This window comes from Microcaecilia unicolor, chromosome 5, assembly GCF_901765095.1.
Source record: "Microcaecilia unicolor chromosome 5, aMicUni1.1, whole genome shotgun sequence".
NCBI classification, from domain to species: Eukaryota; Metazoa; Chordata; class Amphibia; order Gymnophiona; family Siphonopidae; genus Microcaecilia; species Microcaecilia unicolor.
In genome coordinates this window covers 256,161,589-256,185,819 of record NC_044035.1, presented here as the reverse complement: position 1 = coordinate 256,185,819, position 24,231 = coordinate 256,161,589, and the positions used below count along the sequence as shown (strand labels likewise).

The window sequence follows — 24,231 nt, the reverse complement described above, 5'->3', positions numbered from 1 at the left end:
ATTACGGAGGAATCGTTTGAAGATTGAATGGTTGCATTTGACAAAAAAATGAAACAAAGGAAAAGGAAAGTCCTGTTGTTTGTGGACAGTTGCCTAGTGCACACTGACATCGGTAACGTGACTGCAACAAAGCAGGTCTTTCTGCCACCAAAAGAACCAGTATGATTCAACCTTGTGACCAGGGTTTAATCCAGTGCTGCCAAGGGGCGGGGAGGGGGGCAAAATTTCCCCGGACCTGACCTCCAAGGGGGGCCCGGCCATAAGCGTCCTCACCTTGGCAGAGTTCCTGCCAGCTACTGTCAGCATCAAAAAAGAAAGCAACCTGCCTCCAGCTAGCCTCGGGTGTGTTTCCTCTGCTTTGTCCTGCCTCCTCTGACACAACTTCCTGTGTCCGCATAGGCGGGATACACGGCAGAGAAAACACGTCAGAGGACAGGCAGAGGTAAGTTGCTTCTTTGTTGATGCTGCCTGCAGCCGGAACACTGCCAAGGGGGGAAAGAAGAGAAATATTGAATGCGACAGAGGAGTCAGTGGCTAGTAGGTGGGGGCAGCTGCGGGGAGGCACATTTTTTGACCCGGGCCTTGCAGCGTCTCTCAGGAGGCCCTGGTTTAGTCTATGCATTCAAACAACAATATGGAAAGTGAATTGTGTGGTCAGTATGTACCACACTATGTGGTATGTTCCATTGCAAGCAGTATGTACTGCTTGCAATGGAACAGAAGCAATCAGCCAACACTGATGTCAAAATTGCCATCAACTGCATGGAATTTAGTTAGCCAGACCACAATCATCAACTGTTTTTGCAAGGTGCAGTTTGATTTATCACATGCGCCTGAAGATGCCAGCGACACAATAAGCATTGATTAGCGTTAACCCATGTTGAGCAATGAGGAGTGGGGTCTGCAATTTTGGTTGGTTTAGTGACCCTTTGAAAAATGTGTAACTGCTGCTTCTGAATTGATTACAACAGAAACACGGTCCATCAAAGAAATTGCAGCTGTAAAATGATTACTGTGCTCTGGAAGATGCAGAATGTGTTGAAGATGACATGGACAAAATGGCCTTTAAAGAAACAAAGAAATGACCACTGTTACATTTCTCTGACTGCTTTTGAAATGTTATGTGCTTTTATTGGTAGTCTGACAGATGTACAGGAAGATGTTTTCAATGCTGTGGCTTGTAATGGACGTCTTAATTAACAGACCAGTGAATCTCACACAGTATAACATCACACAATTTTTTTTCTGCTGCAAATCAACATTTGATTTGAATGTCGCTTCCCTTTCATGTTCTGTATACTATATAGTGTGTCAACTCCATTGAATAAAAGCAGAAATATGAAAACTAACCTCCTGGCTTTCTCTTCTCTGCTTTTTGTGCATTGTAACTGTCTACTCCTGTTAATGTCAGCTCCGCTTAATGTCACATGACTTGAATGGTCCCTTGAATGTGATATTAAGCAAATTTGACTGTATTATCACATTTTATTATTCTATTTATTATCACATTAGAATATTCCTGTGTCTTCCACTTATTTTTGGTCTCTAACAATTGTGGTGGTGTGTTTGTCCTTTGGTTTAAATAAATACTGATGATACAGAAAATTTTGTCATGTCACGCTGATGCCAATTTAACATCCTACTAAGATGAGCATAGGACAAAAGAAGAGACGTCTGTCAGACAGTAAAGTAATTGGCTGGCAGACTTGCACAATGATCAGTGTGGTTTTCAACATTAATAATGTCATTAAAAAATCGACATCTTGTTAGCTAGTTGCATGTAGCCTTGCCTAGCTTTATATTCTGAAACTTTTCCTAACAGTTTACTCTTCCATGATATTGCAGTGTTTTTTTCAAGTTAGCAAGTGCTAAAATCTTTTGACCATGTCAGACTGCCTGTTTTTTAGTGCTAGGAATTCCATTTTATAGGTATCTACTTACAATGATGTTCCTTTTATGTTTTGCATCAGTCGGCGCCTCTCAGTGAAGCAGACACGTGTCCTCCAGCTAGATGAAGATGTCCTTTGTGTGCGGTACAGTCCCAGTCAGAAGCTCCTGACAGTCTCCTTACTCGATTGCACTGTGAAAATCTTCTACACGGACACACTGAAGGTACCAGGGTTGGTGGGGAAGTGTTGAGTGACATTTACAGCCTTGTTTTAGACAAGTTGTAGAAGTAGGAATTGAGACAGATACAGTGGGGGAAATAAGTATTTGATCCCTTGCTGATTTTGTAAGTTTGCCCACTGACAAAGACATGAGCAGCCCATAATTGAAGGGTAGGTTATTGGTAACAGTGAGAGATAGCACATCACAAATTAAATCCGGAAAATCACATTGTGGAAAGTATATGAATTTATTTGCATTCTGCAGAGGGAAATAAGTATTTGATCCCCCACCAACCAGTAAGAGATCTGGCCCCTACAGACCAGGTAGATGCTCCAAATCAACTCGTTACCTGCATGACAGACAGCTGTCGGCAATGGTCACCTGTATGAAAGACACCTGTCCACAGACTCAGTGAATCAGTCAGACTCTAACCTCTACAAAATGGCCAAGAGCAAGGAGCTGTCTAAGGATGTCAGGGACAAGATCATACACCTGCACAAGGCTGGAATGGGCTACAAAACCATCAGTAAGACGCTGGGCGAGAAGGAGACAACTGTTGGTGCCATAGTAAGAAAATGGAAGAAGTACAAAATGACTGTCAATCGACAAAGATCTGGGGCTCCACGCAAAATCTCACCTCGTGGGGTATCCTTGATCATGAGGAAGGTTAGAAATCAGCCTACAACTACAAGGGGGGAACTTGTCAATGATCTCAAGGCAGCTGGGACCACTGTCACCACGAAAACCATTGGTAACACATTACGACATAACGGATTGCAATCCTGCAGTGCCCGCAAGGTCCCCCTGCTCCGGAAGGCACATGTGACGGCCCGTCTGAAGTTTGCCAGTGAACACCTGGATGATGCCGAGAGTGATTGGGAGAAGGTGCTGTGGTCAGATGAGACAAAAATTGAGCTCTTTGGCATGAACTCAACTCGCCGTGTTTGGAGGAAGAGAAATGCTGCCTATGACCCAAAGAACACCGTCCCCACTGTCAAGCATGGAGGTGGAAATGTTATGTTTTGGGGGTGTTTCTCTGCTAAGGGCACAGGACTACTTCACCGCATCAATGGGAGAATGGATGGGGCCATGTACCGTACAATTCTGAGTGACAACCTCCTTCCCTCCGCCAGGGCCTTAAAAATGGGTCGTGGCTGGGTCTTCCAGCACGACAATGACCCAAAACATACAGCCAAGGTAACAAAGGAGTGGCTCAGGAAGAAGCACATTAGGGTCATGGAGTGGCCTAGCCAGTCACCAGACCTTAATCCCATTGAAAACTTATGGAGGGAGCTGAAGCTGCGAGTTGCCAAGCGACAGCCCAGAACTCTTAATGATTTAGAGATGATCTGCAAAGAGGAGTGGACCAAAATTCCTCCTGACATGTGTGCAAACCTCATCATCAACTACAGAAGACGTCTGACCGCTGTGCTTGCCAACAAGGGTTTTGCCACCAAGTATTAGGTCTTGTTTGCCAGAGGGATTAAATACTTATTTCCCTCTGCAGAATGCAAATAAATTCATATACTTTCCACAATGTGATTTTCTGGATTTAATTTGTGATGTGCTATCTCTCACTGTTACCAATAACCTACCCTTCAATTATGGGCTGCTCATGTCTTTGTCAGTGGGCAAACTTACAAAATCAGCAAGGGATCAAATACTTATTTCCCCCACTGTAGGTCAGCACGTCTCAAGTTTCACCAGTAGAGCCTGTTCTAATACATAGGAGAAATAGACATTTATGTGCCAGGGGCATGCAGCACAAAAATTTATTTTAGAAAAATAAACATATATAAATGAGTTCAAAGCTAGCACATTCCTGATTATGTTATACAATGACAATATAGCCGGTTATGTTTGTGATCTTAGAAACATAACTGGATATTATCCTGATGCTGTCACAGTGACTAAACCCTTGCTCTGTTTTCAAATTTGGTGTTGAAAATATGAGGATCAGGATATGCTCCTATAGAAGAGATGATAGGTGGTTGTGTCTGCTTGGTCTCGTATGATGTTCCAGACATGGCCTTGATTGCGTGGTTTCCTTATTATCTTCTTGTGAGTTGACAGGGTCTATCATGCTAAGAAGGTTGTATCAGATTAATGACTACTTCTCTATTAATTATCCACCAGGGGTGGCTTGAACAATATTACACCCAGTGGGGGGCAGGGGTCCCAGCTCCTGGCAGACTTACAATCAGATTTATATATTGATTTGAGTTATGTTTAGACTTTTTTCAGTAGTAGCTCAAGGTGAGTTACATTCAGATACACAAGGTCCCTGGATGTCTCACAATCTAAATTTTGTACCTGAGGCAATGGAGAGTTAACAGTGCGATTTGAACCAGGAACCCCTAGATGGCAAGCCCAACGTTCTAACCACTAGGCTACTCCTCCACTCCAGAAGCAATGAAAGTGAAGAGGCTTTCCGAAAATCACAGGGGCTGTGAACAGGATAGAAGTTTGGCTTGCCTGGGTCTGACATAGTAGCTTTAAGCACCAGCAAATTCCAGAGAGCCACAATAAGGTAATGTCTCCAAGGAGGGTGTTTTATGTAAATCTAGAAACATAGAAGCATAGAAAATGTTGGCAGATGAAGTCCAGATCTCCCATCCAGTCTGCGCATCCACATCATCCACTATTTCTTCCCCACCCCCAAGAGATCCCACACATGCTTGTCCCATGCTTTTTTTTAATTCAGGTAGTCCTCATCTCCACTGGGAGGTCGTTCTATGTATCCACAACCCTTTCCATAAGGAAGTATTTCCTTAGATAATTTTTTGAGTCTATCTCCCTTCAGCTTCATCTTATGCCATCTCATTCCAGAGCTTCCTGTCAGTTGAAAGAGACTTGCCTCCTGTGCATTTATGCAAAGGAAATATTTAAATGTCTCAATCATATCTCCTCTCTCTCATCTTTCTTCCAAAGTTTACTTATTGAGGTCTATGAGTCTGTCTCTATATGCTTTGTGATGAAGACCACTGACTATTTTAGTAGTCTCCCTCTGGACCAACTCCATCCTGGTTATATCTTTTTGAAGGTGCAGTCTCCAGAATTGCACATGGTACTCTAAATGGGGCCTCACCAGAAACTATCGCCTCCTTTTTCCTGCTGGCCATTTCTCTTTCTATGCACTCAAGCCATAGGAGCCAACTTTTCAGAATTATTGGGGGTGCTAAGCCCAGTGGAAATAGCCCTTCCCTGGACACATACAAGGAATTTTCTCAATATTGGGGGTGCTCAAGCACCCACAGAGTTGGCTTCTATGACTCAAGCATCCTTCTGGCTCTGGATGTGCCCCTTTCTACCTGTTTGGCCACCTTGAAATAGTCAGAAATGATCACCCTCAAGTCTTGCTCTTTTGAGCACAGAAGTACTTTTCCTCCTAAATGGTACTGCTCCCTTTATTTTCTGTAACCCAGGTGCATGATCCTGTATTTTTTAGCATTAAATCTTAGTTGCCAATTTCTGGACCATTCTTCTAACTTCACTAGATCCCTCCTCATGCAATCCACACCATCAGGAACAGTTATAGTTTATTGAATTTACTATACTGCTAGTTGTTTACCGTATTACAGAATTTTCTATTCAAACATGCGATAATGACATTGTTTGCTATGCCTTCCCAATGCTCAGAGAACAGTGCACAAACAAACCTTGCTCTTACCACTGGAAAAATAACGCCAGCTTGGAGCTGGCAGTGGAAGGTTTGAAGAGAGGATTTCATTTGATTTCCCATTTAAAATCTGCCAGTTTTGATTTATTTTGGAAGCGGAAGAAAGCCTGTAAGCACCAGTACTGAGAAATAAATGTGTGCAAATCTGAAAATGAAAATAAAGGGAGGCAGAACATTTTGCTGCCTGTAGTAGACAGCTGAATGAATTCTGTTCAAGTGGGCAAGTCTTGTGCCATGAGCAGTGGATGAGCAAGTGCTCTGGCAGAGAGAGTAGAAGATATAACTGCCTGCATGAGTAAGGTTGTTGCTCTTTCCCAGGGGTTATGCTCAGCACCATAGTCGTTATTTCCTTAACAGCACTTGCACAAGTTTTGTGATCTCAGAGCATACCTGAAGCCAAGGAAAATATTGTCACCATCAGGTACAGTTGGACAATATTATAGCTGCCAGCATTGGGCCAAGACAAAGCACTATCCTAGACAGCGTATCTGGGACGTAGACAGGTCTGAGCTGCTTCCTGTGTTGGTAACCTTGGTGTGGTGGGTGGTGCCAGAAGTGCAGCTTGCAGTTGGGGATAGAGCAAACATGTTAGCTGTGCTCTCTTGCCTGTGTGGAGTTGGAACAGCTGTAAGAAATAGCCTGGCAGAGTCATGGTGTGGTAATATGCGCTGCTCAAGCCTCTAGGCATCTGCCTGGGGACATGGGCTTACAGGGAAAAAGCTGCTAGCACTGGGAGGAATGGAGGCATTGGCATTGATGGTACAGATTGCTAAGTATTGTCAATGTTACAGAAGCCTGTGTTGGCTGAGCTAGGATGTGGTTCCCCAGGGGCAATGAAAACCAAAGCCCTGCTGGTGAGAAGGGGGCAACCACTGTCCATGTCTTCAAAACTTGTATTGCTGTTGAGGGGCCTGAGCTATCATCTGTGCTGACTGAGAGCTCAATTAGGCTCAGGTAGGGGGGTGGGAGGACCTTGGGGGGTGGAGAGATGGTTCATGGTAGTTCAATGGCAGGAATCCAGGAATTGTCCACCCATTGTGTATAGACACAGGGTAAATGACAGTTCTGCTGTGGTATTTGTGCCTCTTCCATACCTGGAATCTATCATGTCCATGCTTATCATCTACAGGTTGGATCATGGCCATGTCTGAGAGTTAGGTATCCTTGGAATGTATATCCCTGTAAGCGTAGAAACTGATCCAAAGAGGAAGCTAGAAGGAATGACAAAAGGAAAAACGTTTTAGCAAAAAAAGAAAAACAAACAAAATGATTAAGCGTAAGAGAAGAGCTTTAATAAAGGAGAGCAGAAGAATCTGGATAGTTGATAGAAAGGCTAGTAGAAGAAAGCAGCAGGAACTATGGTGTGTTTAGCGGGGGGTGGGGGGGGAACCATGGCACTATCAGATGGTGTCACCAGTGTGTGACTGGCATCCTCATTGTCCACATAGAATTATGACAGTCTTTGTATTTATCTTGTATTAATTGGTTTGCTGTTATAAGAAAATTAAAGTACTTTATATGAGTATCTTATAAGCCAACTTATTTTTTTAAGGGACAGTTTAGGTTTTTTTAATGCAAATGTTTTAAATACACAGAATGACTTGTGTAAATTTGTCATAAGCTGTCTTGTTTCTGTAGACTTACAAAATACCCAGCTACTGATTTCTTATAATCTCAAAAAAAAAAAAAAATGAGGCCCATCAGAAGATAACATTTTAAATCATAAGGACCATCTGTCCAATAATGTTTAAAGTTTCTACCTTCCTCATCGGCCCATTTTTACAAAGTTGATTTGTGACGATCCTCAAAAGGGTCAACCATTAATATCTTTTAAACTGTCTCTTCAACTTGTATCAATTTCTATACTAACAAAATCTTACCTGTTATTTCTTGGACACCAGCTGCCGACATAAAGTTTTGGGGTCTGCATCAAGGTAGTTGGTCACCTAAATATCATTTAGAAACATCTCTACTCTTTAAAATCTAAATGTTACCTTCTGATGGTCTGCAAAATTTATTTATTTTTTTAGTTTATAAGTAATCAGTAGCTGGGTGTTTAAGTGTTTGGATACTATTACTTCCTACGTTAAAGGTTGAATACTTTTAATTTCATTTGCAAGATTGTTTCTGTAAAAATATTCTGATACTTTTCTTTTGCAGTTTTTCCTCTCCCTTTATGGACACAAGCTGCCTGTGCTCTGCATGGATATATCTCATGTGAGTGACATTTAGAAATGTGTTCTAGAAAAAGTGCGGCTGAGTGCCATATTTGATTGAAGAGGTTTTTGCCACAATTTGGGGAGTGTGTATATTTTTTTAAAAATATGTAATAGAATCCCCAAAAATGATCACCTGAGAAGTAGTTTCCTAAAAATGAAAGGCAGACATACATAAACAGACTTTTGCCTTTTTAAGGGATAATTTTATAACAGGAGGCCTATGTGAAAAGTCTCAAAAAGCACCTGTTTTATGAAGGCACATAGATGCTTATGTGCTTTTACAAAATAAGCTCCCAATGGCTCACAGATTTACACCTGGTCCAAAGAAGGTGTATATTTGTGTGATGTACTCTATGCACGTACACATCTATTTTATAAAATGCCTATGTACATTGTAACTCCACTTTTGCTCCACCCAAGCTACACTGTCATGAACACCTATGCCTAGACTATGCATAAGCAAGCAGACTGTTTTTCTGTTTGTGTACTTTTTATGCATAATGCAGTCACATAGGCTTATAAAAGTCTTGTTCTGTTTGATAAACAGACTACATGCAGAAAAGGTTTTTCCATAGCGTCCTTCCCACTATTTCAGAACTTGTGGGGCAGTTCTGTCCATCAACCAGCAGGTGGAGGAAGAGAACACAGAAGTGAGCTAAAAGATATAACTCTCATGAGGTAGCCCAGCCCTTCAGTATTTTCTGTCTGCAACAGGTGGGTAAATATATATTCCAGCCTTAAGTTCTGCACAGGCTGCTCCTGGTCCAGTTGGTCAGCTGGCTCCCTGTTGAGCTTCTTGGGCATTTGCCTAGCCAGGAGGTCATACCTGGAGATTCCAGTGTTCTGTGGCCCCCCTCCGTTCTTTGAGAGTCAAGGCTCAGCAACTTAATTCTAACCAACATGTTAAAAAAAAAAAAAAAAGCACAACCCTTTTATTGGAGTCAGCTGTGTTGAGCCTCTTCCTTTCTTCAGTTAGGTGGGGAGTGTGATGCATAGGGATGTAACTGTTTTCTATCCAGGGTGGGGTTTTGGGGTTCCAGGGAGTACTGGGGTTAGGAAGGGTGGCTCCTGCAGTGCTACTGGGGAAAGTCCACTTCGGGGATGCGGTTGTGCTGTGCAGCATGATGGTTCCCAAGGGGTCAGTGAAGAGGTGCTCCCACTGTGGAGTCTGCCATGAATCATCTGGCTATTGCTTATCCTGCAAGGTGGGGAAGGCGCTAGAGGAGTCCGACAATGCTGATGGAGGTGGCTCTCAAGACCTTTTGTCGTTGCCAGTGGTACCGCAACACTTGGGTTTCACAGATACAGCTGCCAGTACTTTTCAGTTTGATGCGGGAATGGTGCCTGCGAATGGTGGCCATTTTGCAGGCATGAGATGACGGTGCATGAAACATGTTGCAACTCCCATGCAGATTATTAGCTCTGTTTCTTCTTCTCCAGGGCAACCAGACCTGGCTGGACAGCCAGAAGCTATGATTTTTTTCTTGAATTTGTGCTGGTCCTGCATCAGGCCTTTCTTTTAAAGCAGAGTCAGGCAGGATCTTCTCAGTCCTCTCAGTCCCCTTCTCTTTCTCTGCTCTTCCCCCCCCCCCCCCCCCCCTCCTCCTGCTCCCAATAGATCTCATTTGGATCTCTGCTGTGTGGCCAAGATTCTGCTCCTTCTCCCCACTTCTTTAGATGATGTTTCAGTTGTTTCTTTGGAGCCTTCTTCAAGAGCTTTAGAGGAAGGGGAGCATCTCCCTGAGGGGGATGATCCCAAAGTTTTTGAGGCTGTTTCACAAGGAGGAACTCGGTACTCTCATCTCTAACACCTTGGCAGTGCTTTCAATTGAGGATCCTTTGGCATTGGCCTTGGGGAGTCAGAGGTCCTCTATTTTGAAGGGCCTTAGGGGCCCCTCTAAGGCCTTCCCCATGCACCCGGATATCCAAGATTTAATTTCGGCTGAGTGGCAAACTCCAGATATAGGCCTTAATGTGGGAAGACCGAAGGCTCATTTGTACCCCTTATTGCCAAAGGAGTAGGAAAAGTTCCAGTTGCCCAGAGTGGATTATCTGGTAACAGTAGTCACAAAGAAAACTACCCTCCTGGTCAAAGGAGGTAGTGCCCTTAAAGATCTTCAGGATAGGAAGATTGAGCATGCTCTGAAGCAGTCCTTTGAGGTGGCTTCCCTAGGCCTTCAGTCAACAATCTGCAGCTCTTTTGTGGTGAGAGCGTACCTGAAATGGCACCAGCAACGAGTGGTGCAGGAGATGAATCACTCTGCCCAGTTGGAGCTGGGCTAGCTTACTTAGCATACACAATTGATGGCATGCTTTGTGCTTTGGCTCTGGGTATGTCCTTGGCTGTTGTGACTTGGAGGTTACTTTGGTTATGGAACTGGGCATCAGATGTGGCCTCTAAATCTTGGCTGGTCAGGCTTCCTTTCAGGGGCGAATACCTCTTTGGGGAGGACCCAAGCAACCTTGTGAAGGAGCTAGGTGAGAGTAAACCACAGAACCTTCTGGAGGACAAACCAAGGAGTTCTGCTTGTTCTGCTATGGGGTCCGCCTGTCCCAGATTTTCAGAAAGTAGACAATATAAAGCCTGGCCATCAGTAGTTCTGTCAAAGGTCTTACTTTCAAAATAGACAGTCTTCCTTTCATTCTGACAAGAAGTCCACTTCCCAGATGTAGAGATCCACCAGTGCCTCCTGTAGTTCATAATGAGATGAGGCAGGCCCACACCTCTCCCTTCCCGGTAGGAGGTCATCTTCAGGACTTTGTAGAGGAGTGGGCCTTGATCACTTCAGACCAGTGGGTCTTGGAGATAATCGGGGAAGGCTACAAGCTGGAGTTCTCCCGCCTGGTTGCACCTCTCTTTTTGGAGTCTCCTTGCTGAAGGAGCACCAAAGAATTAGCAATTCAAGCAACCATGGATTCTTTGCTCACTCTAGATACGATCTTTCTTGTTCCTCATGAAGAGCAGGGGCAGGGAAAGTACTCAATTTACTTTATTATTGTCCCCAAAAAGGAGTGTTGGACCTCAATCGTTGCCTGAGAGTCTCCCACTTTTGCCTGGAAACTTTGTGCTCTGTGATAGCTTCAGTGCAGCTTGGAGAATTCCTTACAACTCTGGACCTGAAGGAGGCCTACTTTCATATTTCCATTTGACCTCATCAGCAGTTTCTGAAGTGTGCAGGACACTTGCAGCTTTGTAGTAATGTGATAAAATTTAAGAAGCTTCTGAAAACACAGAGTTTGTGGCTGCATTTTATTGAGTTTTTGGAATGTGATCTTGTATAAAAAAAAAATGTGTCTGTGCATTAGGTGTTATATAATATGATGATTATGTATGTTCTTTTGTAAACAACTTAGTCAATTAAGTAGTATATAAGTTTTTAAAATAAAATTCCTGTTCAAGGCGATGCCCTTTGGTCTAGCTATGGCTCCAAAAACATTTTCCAAGATTGTGGTGGTGGCGGCGGCCTATCTTCGTCATCAAGGGATCAGAGTGCACCCCTATCTCTACAACTGGCTCATTTGAGCCTCTTCCTCCTCGGAAATCAAAGCTGCAACATCTTTGATTGTCTGCCTTCTTCAGTTGTTAGGCTGAGTGATCAATTTCAAGAAGAGCAGACTTATTTCCTCTCATTCCATAGAGTATCTAGGAGTTCTCTTTGACACAAAGAGGGAGAAGATCTTCCTCACCAATCAAAGCTGGGAGAAGCTGCTCCATCAAGTGTGGATTCTGCTTCAACAGAACAAGCCTTAAAAAAACTTGGGCCTGTGTCCAGGTGTTGAGGTCTTTGACAGCTGCTATGGAGGTAGTTCTGTGGGCACGGGCTCAGTTGCACACTTTTCAGCCTTCTCTCCTTGGCCGCTGATCTCCATTCTCCCAGAACTACAATGTTCACCTCCCATGGACATCAACCAGACGGAGCATGTGGTGGTGGTTGTCGCAGCAGAACTTCACCAACATAGTTCCATTTCCCGTGCATCGCTGGGAGATAGTGACCACAGATGTCAGCCTTTTCAGCTGGAGAGTGCACTATCTTGTCATCTCGCTCAGAGGACATGCTCTCAGACGGAGGCAAAATGGGCCATCAGTCTCCTGGAGCTCAGAGCTATTTGCTATGCTCCGAAAGGTTTCGTTCCATTTCTAGCGTTATCTCCAGTTAGGGTGTTCTCTGACAATGCCACAGTAATGGCTTATGTCAACAAGCAAGGTGGAACTCACAGCTGACAATTAGCAGCAGAGACCACTCTCCTGATATGCTGGGTGGAAAGACGCCTGCTCTTCCTGGCAGCAGCACATACTGCTGGATCCTTGAATGTACAAGCAAATTTTCTCAGCAGAAACTCTTTGGAGAGTGGAAGTTGTCTCTGGACAGAGTGAGACACTGGGGTCTGCCATTTCTTGACTTGATGACCACAAAGATCAATGCCAGAAGGAACTGGACTCTCATTTTTTTTTATACTCTTTTCTTGCTGTGGCCAGTCAACAGCCTGTGTTGTCTTTACCCCAATGCCGATGGTGGACCGCTTAGGAGAATTGCGTCTCATCCCATCTAGGTCATTTTAGTGGCTCAGGATTGGCTGAGATGGCCATGATACGTGGACCTGATTCGGCTTCTGGATGGACAGCCTCTTCATCTTCCTCGCGGTCGAGGGTTGCTGCGTCACGGTCCAGTGTGAATGGAGGATCCATCCCCCTTTGGTCTTACAGCTTGGCCATTGAAAGGGCGCAATTGAGACGCAAGGAATATTCAGACTCAGTTATTACTACTCTGCTACAGGCTAGGAAGCGCTTTACTTCGATGGCCTATGCTAGAGTTTGGAGAACATTTGAGAGCCATTTCTTCTTTCTCTTCCTCTCTTACTCAAATGTTAGCCTTTCTTCAGTCTGGTTTGGAGAAGGGTTTGGCACTGGGATCGCTGAAGGTCCAAGTGGTGGCCTTAAATGCTTCAGAGGTCACCTACAACATTCCTCTTTGGCAGCGCACCCTGACATCTTCAAGTTTTTGAAATGGGTGGGCCATCTCTGGCCTCCCTTTTGTCCTGTGTGTCCGGATTGGAATCTTAATCTAGTTCTTCAGGCTTTTCAGAAGGCCCCGTTTGAGCCTCTAAAGAAGGCTTAACGCAAATATCTCATGTTCAAAACCAGCTTTTTGGTAGCTATTGCCTCTGTATGCCATGTTTCGGAACTTCAGGCTGTTTGTTACCAGGATCCTTTTTTTGGTTTTCCAAAGCAGGGGTATTTCTACGAGCAGTTCCGTCCATTCTCTTGAAGGTTGTATCAGCTTGCCACATTAACCAGTCTGTGGAGCTTCCATCATTTCAGAAAGATGATTGTGGTACTCTGTTGTCATCCATGACATTTTTGGATATGCGTCTGGTCCTGCTTCGATACCTGGAGGTCACCGATGACCTTTGGAGATCTGATAGAGTTTTGTGCTCTTCAGTAAGCAGAAACTGTTTTTAGCAGCTTCTAAACCCACAATTGCATGATGTTTGAAAGAGGCCATTAGATCAGCCTACATCCTGACAATGAAGCAGCCTCCAGCTGCTTTGCGGATTCATTCTACCAGATGTATGACTGTGTCCTGGGTGGAAGTGGCATTGTTGTCGCCTGCAGATATTTGCAAAGCAGCAACTTGGTTGTCCCTTCACTCCTTTGTCAAATATTATAGGGTGGATTTTGCGGCTCCATCAGAGGCCAAGTTTGGGATTCAGTTCTGCAGGCAGTAGTGCAAAGAGCCTGCATTCAGTAGAGATTGCTTTGTGATATCCCACAAGTTCTGGAATAGTAGGAAGGATGCTGTGGAAGGAGAAATTAGGTATTACCTGATAATAATTTCCTGATAATTTTCTTTCTGTTAATTCTTCACCCTATTCCAGAAGCTCTCCTGCTGATTCTGTCATACCTGATATTAGGAGCTCTGGGCTTTCTCCTCCTGTGCTGCCTGATGTTGTTTCTTGTTTCATGGTTGAAAAGGTGTACCAGAGTCTGCAGTTATGCTGTGGTTTACTTTTTATTAAAAAAAGAAAAAGGTTTGGTTTACATTTGTTGCGTGAGTCTTGGTTTCTGACATTCACACTACTTGTCTACATAAATACTGAAGGGTGTGCCACCTCACGAGGGTTATATCTTACAGCTCACTTTTGTGTTCTCCATCTCCATGTGATGGTCGATGGACATAACTATCCCACAAGTCCTGGAATAGTGTGAAGGACTAATGGAAAGAAAATTATCAGGTAGCTTCTAATTTTTCCATAAAAGTGTCCCATATGTGTCCACATTTGTTTGGTATGGTGTTTTGTTTCCAGAGAAAATTATTTTTCCCCAATTTTCTAGAAAGCAGATGTAAGCAAGTTGCGCCATCTCTGTAGAGTCACTATGTTTCAGTGTAAGGGCAATGCTGTGAAATGTATGGTGAAAATTTATGAAGAGGTTTATTTAGAAAGGTTTACAGCTATAAATGCAGGTTGAAAGTAAGTTTCAACCTGTCCATAGTGGGGAAAAATCATGTGCAGTTCTCAAAGTGGAAGTAAATGTGTACTTTCTCTTTGAAAATTTCATCTATATTTTTTTGATGGTAGAATTTTGCTTGAAAAGTATGCATGAGTATTTGAAAACACAACAGCAACAAGTTTTGAAAGATACTAATTTGATAAGTGAAGTAGTTTAAAAGGGAGGGCTATAAAATTACTTCCTGTATGGCTTCCCCCTTTCCTGATCATTAAAACATTATTTGCTTAATTTCTATGGTTATAATTACTTACACGAGCTTGTATTTGGAATTTCAGTTAGCACTGGCAAGAATGGAGAGCTGTACTATGATGATTTATGTAGATAACTCTATGCTTGCTGTCATAGGATAGCACGTTGATTGCCACAGGCTCGGCAGACAGAAATGTGAAGATCTGGGGCTTGGACTTCGGAGACTGTCACAGATCTCTCTTCGCCCATGATGACAGGTAGATGTCTGAGCGAGAATATTCTTCATGAATAAAGAATGTACATCCTAAAAGTATCGTTTCACTTTTTGTAAAGCTGCTCTCCTCCAGCCTCAAGAGCAGTCAAGTTTTTCAAACATCATCAAGCGAGAGAGTATTTTTATAATAAAGCACCAAAACAGCACATATATTGCAGCTAAACTATAAAGGCATTGTAAGTGTATATTAAAATATCCCATCAAAAAGCTGCCACACAGTTATTTTTTTGACTTTTTGACAAAAAAATTTGATCATGGATGTGTGCTGCTCTTAAGTCTACCTCCCTGCGAACTTAATTCATATCCTCTGGTTCTACTGCTTTCCCACCTCTGGAATAGATTTGTTTGTATATTAACACCTTTCAAGTGTTTAAATGTCTATATCCTATCTCCACTATCCAGCGGCGTAGCTAAGGGTGGGCACAGGCCCACTCATTCTTGCCTCGGGCCCACCCAGTCAGCAGCCCATGAGGCCCACAAAACTCTTCAGTGGCAGCACCTCACTACTCTCTCTCCCTCTTCACTTGTGGCCTGGCATCTGCCCGTCTCTCTACCCCCCTCCCAGTCTACCTCAGAGCTACTGCCAGTGGGATCCTGCACCGGCACTGCAGGCTTCGCTCTATCATATCCCGCCCTCAGTGATGTCACTTCTTGTTTTTTTGGTGGGAATGTGGTAGAGAGAAGCCTGCAGGGCTGGCGCGGGATGCCTATAGGAATTGCGACGGACAACGGCTCTGAGGTAGGACCGGGGGAGGGGGTTCAGAGAGAAATGGGCAGACTGGTCATTTTAAAAAAGAAAAACCCACTATATTGTATGTATGTACAGGGGTAGCGTTGGGGGTGAGAAGGGCCCACCCAGGTTAACTTTGGGCCCACCCAAAATGGCAGGTCTGCCTACACCCCTGCCACTATCCCTGCTTTCCTCTAGGATATACATATTCAGTATTTCAAGTCTCTTCTGTTAAGTCTTTTGGCGCTAATCCCATACCATTTTTTGTTGTCTTTCTCTGAACCACTTCAAGACTTTTTATGTTCTTAGCTTGATATGGTCTTCAAAACTGCACATAGTAGTCTGTGAGGACTCACCAGTGTCTTCTATAGGGGTATTAACACCGCCTTTCTTCTGCTGGTAATGCCTCTTGCTATGCAACCTAGTATCCTCTTGGCAGTCTGACCCTAAGGTCCCTCTCCTGTTCCATAACACATATGGCTCTGTGATACTGTGAGCCAGGGTTGAGGGTAGGCCTCTAATTAACACAGTTGGACAAGGTTATTCTGATTAGGTAATACTTTTATTCACTAAACCTGAGCTCTGTTACTTTACAGGATCAGGAACAAAAGGCAAAGTCTCTTTAGTTCAGAGAGAAGAGTCTTGATATGGGCTTATGGCTGACAGGACCTCAAACACAGTCCATGGCCTGTGACTGCCACACCCCAAACACAATCTGTAACGTTTCTCTCTGGGCCAGCCAGGCCTCAGAACAGGGTTCACAAAAATCCAAATGAAAAGGTTGGCTTACCTCAGTCAGGTAATAGTAGCTGGACGTTCTTGGTGAAGTCATATGCTGGAGATCACATCTTCCACCCCTGGGCCTTCTTAATCCCACTCTGGGCCTGCCTTTAATAGTTCCTGGTACCTATCCACCCCTCCTTCTCTCGGCTGGAATAGGTGTTTTAAGATGGTTCAAACTACCTGAGGGACTTCCTTAATGGTGGGGACAGTGTTCTATATACTCCCCAAGTGTATCACTCTGCAGTTTTGTATTAAATTTCAACTACCAAACATTAGAGCAGTCTTCTAGTTTTTGTAGATTGCTTCTTATCAGTATTTCAAGCAATTTTACCCGTGCTGACACTTTCAATCTTATCTCAAACTCCTTATCCAGTGACAATCAGCCAAAAATTACAGACAGCGTGAGCGCAAGCAATGGTCCACTGCCTCTGCCTATCCTGAAACCAACCCGCAGCGGGGGCAGACTTCATCATTTCAAAGAGAGACGGCATTATATAGAATGGGTTGTTAAATTCTCAATATAATAAATCAGGTCTACAAGATAAACTTCTTCAAATGCCCTATGAATTTCCTACTGCGCAATGCATTGGCTCACTCACCCCAGCATTTTGCCATACTTGCACAAGAAATTGCCTTCCTTCTGTGAAACAAAGGATCAAGTACGTGCCACAGCACAAGCAGTGATGAGGCCTTTACTCCAAATTGTTCCTCATTGCCAAGAAGTTGGGAGGTTTGAGACTCATACTATTTATTTTTATTTTATTTTTGTTACATTTGTATCCCGCACTTTCCCACTCATGGCAGGCTCAATGCGGCTTACATGGGGCAATGGAGGGTTAAGTGACTTGCCCAGAGTCACAAGGAGCTGCCTGTGCCTGAAGTGGGAATCGAACTCAGTTCCTCAGTTCCCCAGGACCAAAGTCCATCACCCTAACCACTAGGCCACTCCTCCACTCAGCATCTGCAACCTCAATTTATATGTCAAAAAAGAGATTCAAAATTAATTCCATAGCCACAATTCCTACACTCAAATTCCTATTGACCCAAAGCATTGGCAGTACGGTACTGCTTCCAGCGTATGATTGTTTTGCGACTGTATTGATTCACCACAAATTGCTACTGCTGTTTCTCAAGAGAAAAAAGACCCCTGATACAGACAGTTTTGCTGAAACACGGACCGTGTCGGGTCTACCTTGTGCTTTTGTTTCTTCGCCCCTGTGTGAGTGTACTTTGGTTGTCCTCTCTGGTCTTTCCTTACCTCCCTAGGCCAACACTTCCAGTACAAGGTGCTCTCCTTCAGCACCCAGGAAGTTCACTAAGGGGTTATTTCTGTAAAGTAGACATTAACATTCACGTGCCAGTTATGCGAGCAAATGTTTAGTATACTAGCATATAGTATGTGTACACATAAGTGCGTACATGCTGGATATATGCCTATTCTATAATGACCTGCATATCTCTGATAGCATGTAGTTTGCAGGTGGGCATTCATATGGGCGTAACACGATCAGGGTGCAAAGTTGTGGGCATAACTTACAGAATACCATAAGATATGTTATATGCGTATCTTTGGAGTATAGGTGCACACACTTATGCCAGCTCTGACTGCGAACACACATATCTAGTTATGCTAGTATTCTATTAAAAAAAAAAAGTAGGCACATGCTTTACTTTATAGATTATGTACCAATCAGGCACTCTCTGGTTGCTAACTGACAGCATTCCCTCCACACTTCAGGAAATCACCTGTGCTCTTCAAGCTCTAGGTTTCACCATCAACAAAGAAAAATCAACACTTAATTCCCATCCAGACAATACAGTTTATAGGAGCAAGAGCTTTTCTACCAGTTGGAGAAGCTTGTGCAGTCATACATCTCGGCACCTAGATGAACTGAGCATGTTCAGCATCTGCCCACAGTGTCCTCAGACTTTTTAGAGCATATAAGGACAAAGGTACATGTAGTATCTTTAGCAAGATTGCACATATGACCATTATAACTGCACTTCATACTGAATTGGGACCAGCGTCGACAGCCCCTTAAACTGAAGAATTCCCCTATGTAGCACCACCTCACAGTCTGTGCAGCAGTCCCTGGAGTGGTGGCGCACCCAGGGCAACCTCATGGAGGCTGCCTGATCCAGATGCCACAGCATCAGTTGATGCTCAACACAGATGTTTTCAAAGCTGGAGAGCCCATCTCTTCTGCCTAGTCATACAAGGAACACGGTGCTGGCGAGAGCTGTAGAACCCAAAGCTGTCTTCTATTCCTTGAAATCATTTGAGACCTGGATATAGAGGAGAATGTTAATCATACTTAGATTGTGAGCCCTCCAGGGACAGAGAAATACCCAGTGTACCTGAATGTAACTCACCTTGAGCTACTACTGAAAAAGGTGTGAGCAAACTCTAAATAAAATAATAATAAGGATGGACAACCAAGTAGCAATGTTCTATATCAAGCAGGGCAGGTCAGGATCACTCTGCCTATGCCAAAAAGCAACAAGAATTTGGCATTTAGTATGCTCCTTAAGAGTCATGTTACAGGCCTGCAGAATCATATAGCAGGTACACTTTAGTCAATGCCTAGATCCGTATGAATAGGTTGCAACTTTTCAAATGCTGGAGCACTCCAGAAATGGACTTCTTTGCATCTTTAGAAAATGCAGTGTCCCCCCCCCCCCCCCTTTTTTTTTTTAATTGCTCCATTCACCCAAGTGCACGCAGGCTTTCGCAGTACTCTAGAATCAAGGTTTGTTATATTCTCCCCCACCCCCCCACATACATTTCGCTTGATCCCAAAGGTCCTTTGCAAGATACGCTAAGACGCCCAAGTAATTATAATAACCTCACAGTGGCTGAGACAAGTGTAATTCCCTGGTAGAAAAATAATTGCTAAATTTAGAGCACTGTGTTATATGGGTTCCTCAGTAATGGAGATTCGCTGTTTTTTTTTTGTTGTTGTGTTTTTTTGTAATACCTGAGTGGTTAATAAATAAACATCAGAAAACTTCTCTTTTTGAAATCTGATAAGTTGTGCAGTGAGACATGAGTTCTAGGTTTAATAGGTTATTCCAGTCTTGACTTTGTGTTTTGTTTTTATGTGTTCTCTAGTGTGATGTATCTACAGTTTGTACCGAAGTCCCATCTCTTTTTTACAGCTGGAAAGGATCGGAAAATTAAACAGTGGGATGCAGACAAGTTTGAACATGTTCAAACTCTGGAGGTAAAAATCTTGAGATACTTTATAATTCACAATTGTTTTGTGTGTAATTGCTCTGAAGATGTTTGGAGACTTGTAGATTGTCACATTTCCTGTGTCAGGACTACATACAACTAGAATGATCAAATGCAGCTGCAAAAATACAGAACATGAATTAATTAAAAAAATAAAAGTAAACACTATTTTGTAGCTATCTAATGTCTTTTCCAGAGACATTACTATTGTCTGCTAGGTATCACCAGGCTGTTTTCTGCTTATTTCCTAGTCGTCTTGTGTTGCTATTCAGAAGTTACTAGTTTTGTGTGTGTGCTTTTAAATTAGAAACTCATGTTCTAGTCACTTTTAAAATGTTTATCCTCTGTTTTGAATATGTCTGATTGCTTCAGGGTTACAATTAGCACCACCTCCCATAGCCATAATGCTGGAATCTGTATTGCTTTCTTCTTAGGAATAAAATACAAAGAATAAAAGTTGGTTTGATTTTGTTTAACTTTTCGACATCCTGCTCTTTGCAGAAGTCTTAGTGTACTGTGCCATTTTGGTCAGTTTGCATCTTTTGTGTGCTTTGCAGGGACACCACCAGGAAGTGTGGTGTTTGGCAATCAGTCCCAGCGGGGATTACATTGTGTCTTCATCTCATGATAAATCCCTGCGCCTGTGGGAAAGAACAAGGGAGCCACTGATCCTTGAAGAAGAGAGAGAGATGGTATAGTATGAGCTTATAGAATAATGGAAGTCCGGCGAATAAAAAGTAAGGATGGGCATTCATTTGAAACAGATGCCATTTACTATCAGGAATGCGCACTGTGCACATATAGGACTAGATTCAGTAAATGGGGCTCAAAACTTAGCACCAAAAAGCATCGGTGCTGAACAGTGTTCTATAAAGGGCTGTCTGGGTTAGGCACCCTTTATAGAATAGCGTGTATCGCTGGGATCTGAGCTCAACTTTGGGCATGGGGATTTACCATCTGAAACCAGGTGTAAGTCCCAGCACACAAGTTAGGCATAGATTCTCGATATTCTGTAATATTGCGCGCATCTTTAGTGAATGCCCCGACCCATCCATGACCATACCCCCCTTTGAGTTGCACGCTAAAAGATCTGCGTGTGGGTCTTTATAGAATAGTGCCTAGCAAGATGTGTGCACAAATCCAAATTGTTGCCAATTAACTCCAATAATTAGTTTAGTGCCCAATTATTGCTAGTTAACGGCTTGTTACTCAAGTTGCGTGTGCAACTTGGATGTGCAATTTTGAGCATCGTATATAGAATCCGGGGGATAGTGCACACACTCCTTTTCTGATAGCATGTGCAGTAGTTTGCACATGTGTGTGCATCAGGAAAGAGCACACACTCCCCAGGTTCTATATATGGTGCTCAGAAGTGGGCACTAATAATCATCAGTGCTAATTAGCAACAATTAAAATTTACACGCGTATATTCTGAGAAGGTACATTTCTGAGAAGTTCTGAGAGAAGAGAACATTTCTCTGGTAAGTGAACACTATTTTGCTTTGGGAACTTAAAGATTGGGGTTTAAAGGAGGAATTGTAGGTTAGTGATAGGCAAAATAAAAATATAAAAAGCACATTTTATCAACTAATCTCCATAGTCTTTTCCACTTAGTTTTAAAAACCGTGTACCACAGCATTAACAGAATCTAGCAGGCACTGCAGGATCTAGTTTAGTCTTCCCGCCCACCCATAAGAAAACTCATTTATAGTCAGTTATTGTAATTAGGGTAACAAGCAAGGAGTGCTCTTACAGAGTTTTAAATACATTTCATTACCATCTAAGAAGGAAACACTAAATAAATCATAGAATATACTATATAAACTAAAAGACATTTTTATATTAGGCTAATATCCTTAATATTGTAGCATGTTTTAAGTTAATGAAAAACTCAAAAACACTAAGATGGAGTCAGCAGTCCAGCAGCAAGAGGGGTGCTATCCAGTCTTTTGCATTGAGTTTCACATGTATGATTATCTCCCAGTTGGTGAGATGTCATATGTGTGTACCCGAAGCAAAGAGCTCCTAGCTCTCAGAGAATGTGTCCGTTCTCTTGAGGCTAGAGTAGCAGACTTGGTTGAGCTGAGAGAGACAGACAGGTACATAGAGGAGACCTACAGGGATGTTGTAGAGAAGTCCCACCTCCAGTCTGGTAGCCCCTGTGCTACCTTGGAGGAGGGAGGTCTCCTAGAAGGAGAGCATCACCCTGGTGAAGTAGGAAGTACTCTTGTAGCCAGGACCTGCCCACCAGGGGATGTACTATCCTCTCACAACGAGGATATGTCTCCAAGTACTGCCTGGGAGGGAAGGGTTAGGACAGCTGTTGTAGTTGGTGATTCAGTCATTAGGCATCTCTGAGACCTGGTGGAAGGAGGATAACCAGTGGGACACTGTTACACCTGGTACAAATTATATCGTAGTGATAAGGTGGATCAAATTGGTGGAGGGGTAGCATTGTATATTAAGGAGATCCTTGAATCAAATAGATTGAAAATTCTGCAGGAAACAAAGCACTTCTTGGAATCACTGTGGATTGAAATTCCATGTGTAAAGGGGAAAAGGATAGTGATAGGAGTGTACTACCGTCCGGCTGGCCAGAATGAACAGACAGATGCAGAAATGTTAAAGGAAACAAACTGGGCAACACAATAATAATGGGTGATTTCAATTACCACGATATTGACTGGGTAAATGTAACATCGGGGCACGCTAGGGAGGTAAAATTCCTTGATGAAATCAAGGACAGCTTTATGGAGCACCTGGTACAGGAGCCAACGAGAGAAGGAAAAATTCTAGACCTAGTCCTTAGTGGAGCGCATGATTTGGTGCGGGAGGTAATGGTGCTAGGGCCACTTGATAACAGTGATCATAATATGATCGGATTTGATATTAGCCGTGAAGTAAGTATACATAGGAAATCAAATACATTAGCATTTAACTTTAAAAAAGGAGACTATGATAAAATGAGAAGAACGGTGAAAAAAAAACTTAGAGGAGTGGCTGTGAGGGTCAAAAATTTACATCAGGTGTGGATGCTGTTCAAAAACACCATCCTGGAAGCCCAGGCCAAATATATTCTGCATATTAAAAATGGAGGACGGAAGACCAAGCGACAGTCGGCGTGGTTAAAAAGTGAGGTGAAGGAAGCTATTAGAGCTAAAAGAAAATCCTTCAGAAAATGGAAGAAGGAACTGACTGAAAATAAGAACCAGCATAAGGAATATCAAATTCAAAGCGCTGATAAGGAAGGCTAAGAGGGACTTCAAAAAAAAGATTGCATTGGAGGCAAAAACATATAGTAAAAAATGTTTTAGGTATATTAAAAGCAGGAAGCTGGCAAAAGAATCGGTTGGACCGCTAGATGACCGAGGAGTAAAAGGGGCGATCAGGGAAGACAAAGCCGTAGCGGAGAGATTAAATGAATTCTTTGCTTCGGTCTTCACCGAGGAAGATTTGGGTGGGATACCGGTGCCGGAAATGGTATTCGAAGCTGACGAGTCGGAGAAACTTAATAAATTCTCTGTAAACCTGGAGGATGTAATGGAGCAGTTCTACAAACTGAAGAATAGCAAATCTCCTGGACCGGATGGTATTCATCCCAGAGTACTGATAGAACTGAAAAATGAGCTTGCGAAGCTATTGTTAGTAATATGTAATATCAAGCGTCGTACCGGAATATTGGAGGGTGGCTAATGTAACGCCGATTTTTAAAAAAGTTTCCAGAGGAGATCCAGGAAATTATAGACCGGTGAGTCTGATGTTGGTGCCGGGCAAAATGGTAGAGACTATTAAGAACAAAATTACAGAGCATATTCAAAAGCATTTTCTATCTTCAGCAGGTGGATGGACACACTTTTCAGCCTCTGGTTCTGAGTGCTGTGCTCCTAGTCCAGTTGGTCAACTGGTCCCCAGTTGAGCTTTGTGGGTGGCTTGAATCTGCAGATTCATATCTGGATGTCTTCAGATCCCTGTCTCTGGTGCCCCACAAATTTACTTCTCCCTGTCTTTCCTCTCTCCCCTGTTTCCTAAGCAGCTCTCCTTTTCCAGCAGAACAGCCTTAAAAAGGAAAGAGGGTTGCTGGAGAGCTTGGGATAGTATCAGCCCTGAGCCTTTCTCATTTATGGTAAGACTTGTGGAGACTGTAAGCTTTGTTGGGGGTGGGGGGGAGCAGCTGGCAGTGCTAAGTCTGACTAAAGTGTGGCTTAGAACTGCTTGGAGAGCTGCAAGTTCTACTTAGTGCATGGGGAGGGATCCTGACTCACCATTTGAGACACATTGTACAGCGCTTGTGACAGGGTGAATGGCGCTTGCTGCACAGGCAGTTAAGCAGTGTTCACACTGGGACCCGCTGGCTGGCATTGGGATGTTGCAGAGTGTGCAAGCTGGGAATCCCATGGGATGTGTAGGAAACGGTTGACGGCAGCACATCTTTGGATTTGGTGCAGAATCTTAATTTGTCGGGGTCTTCAGGCTCTTCAGCAGGGCCGGTGCACAGTTTGATG

General features: G+C 43.3%; 1 protein-coding gene across 2 annotated transcripts in view; it reads left to right on the top strand.

Moving 5' to 3' along the window:
* The window catches only part of WDR3 (WD repeat domain 3), a 120,676-nt gene that overhangs the window by 71,195 nt on the left and 25,250 nt on the right, over window positions 1-24,231 (top strand). For both annotated transcript variants that reach the window (XM_030204016.1, XM_030204015.1), the window contains exons 16-20: window positions 1,971-2,112; window positions 7,949-8,005; window positions 14,864-14,964; window positions 19,607-19,718; window positions 20,287-20,421. In XM_030204016.1, the coding sequence (XP_030059876.1) occupies window positions 1,971-2,112; window positions 7,949-8,005; window positions 14,864-14,964; window positions 19,607-19,718; window positions 20,287-20,421 (547 nt within the window). The remainder of the gene's footprint in view (window positions 1-1,970; window positions 2,113-7,948; window positions 8,006-14,863; window positions 14,965-19,606; window positions 19,719-20,286; window positions 20,422-24,231) is intronic.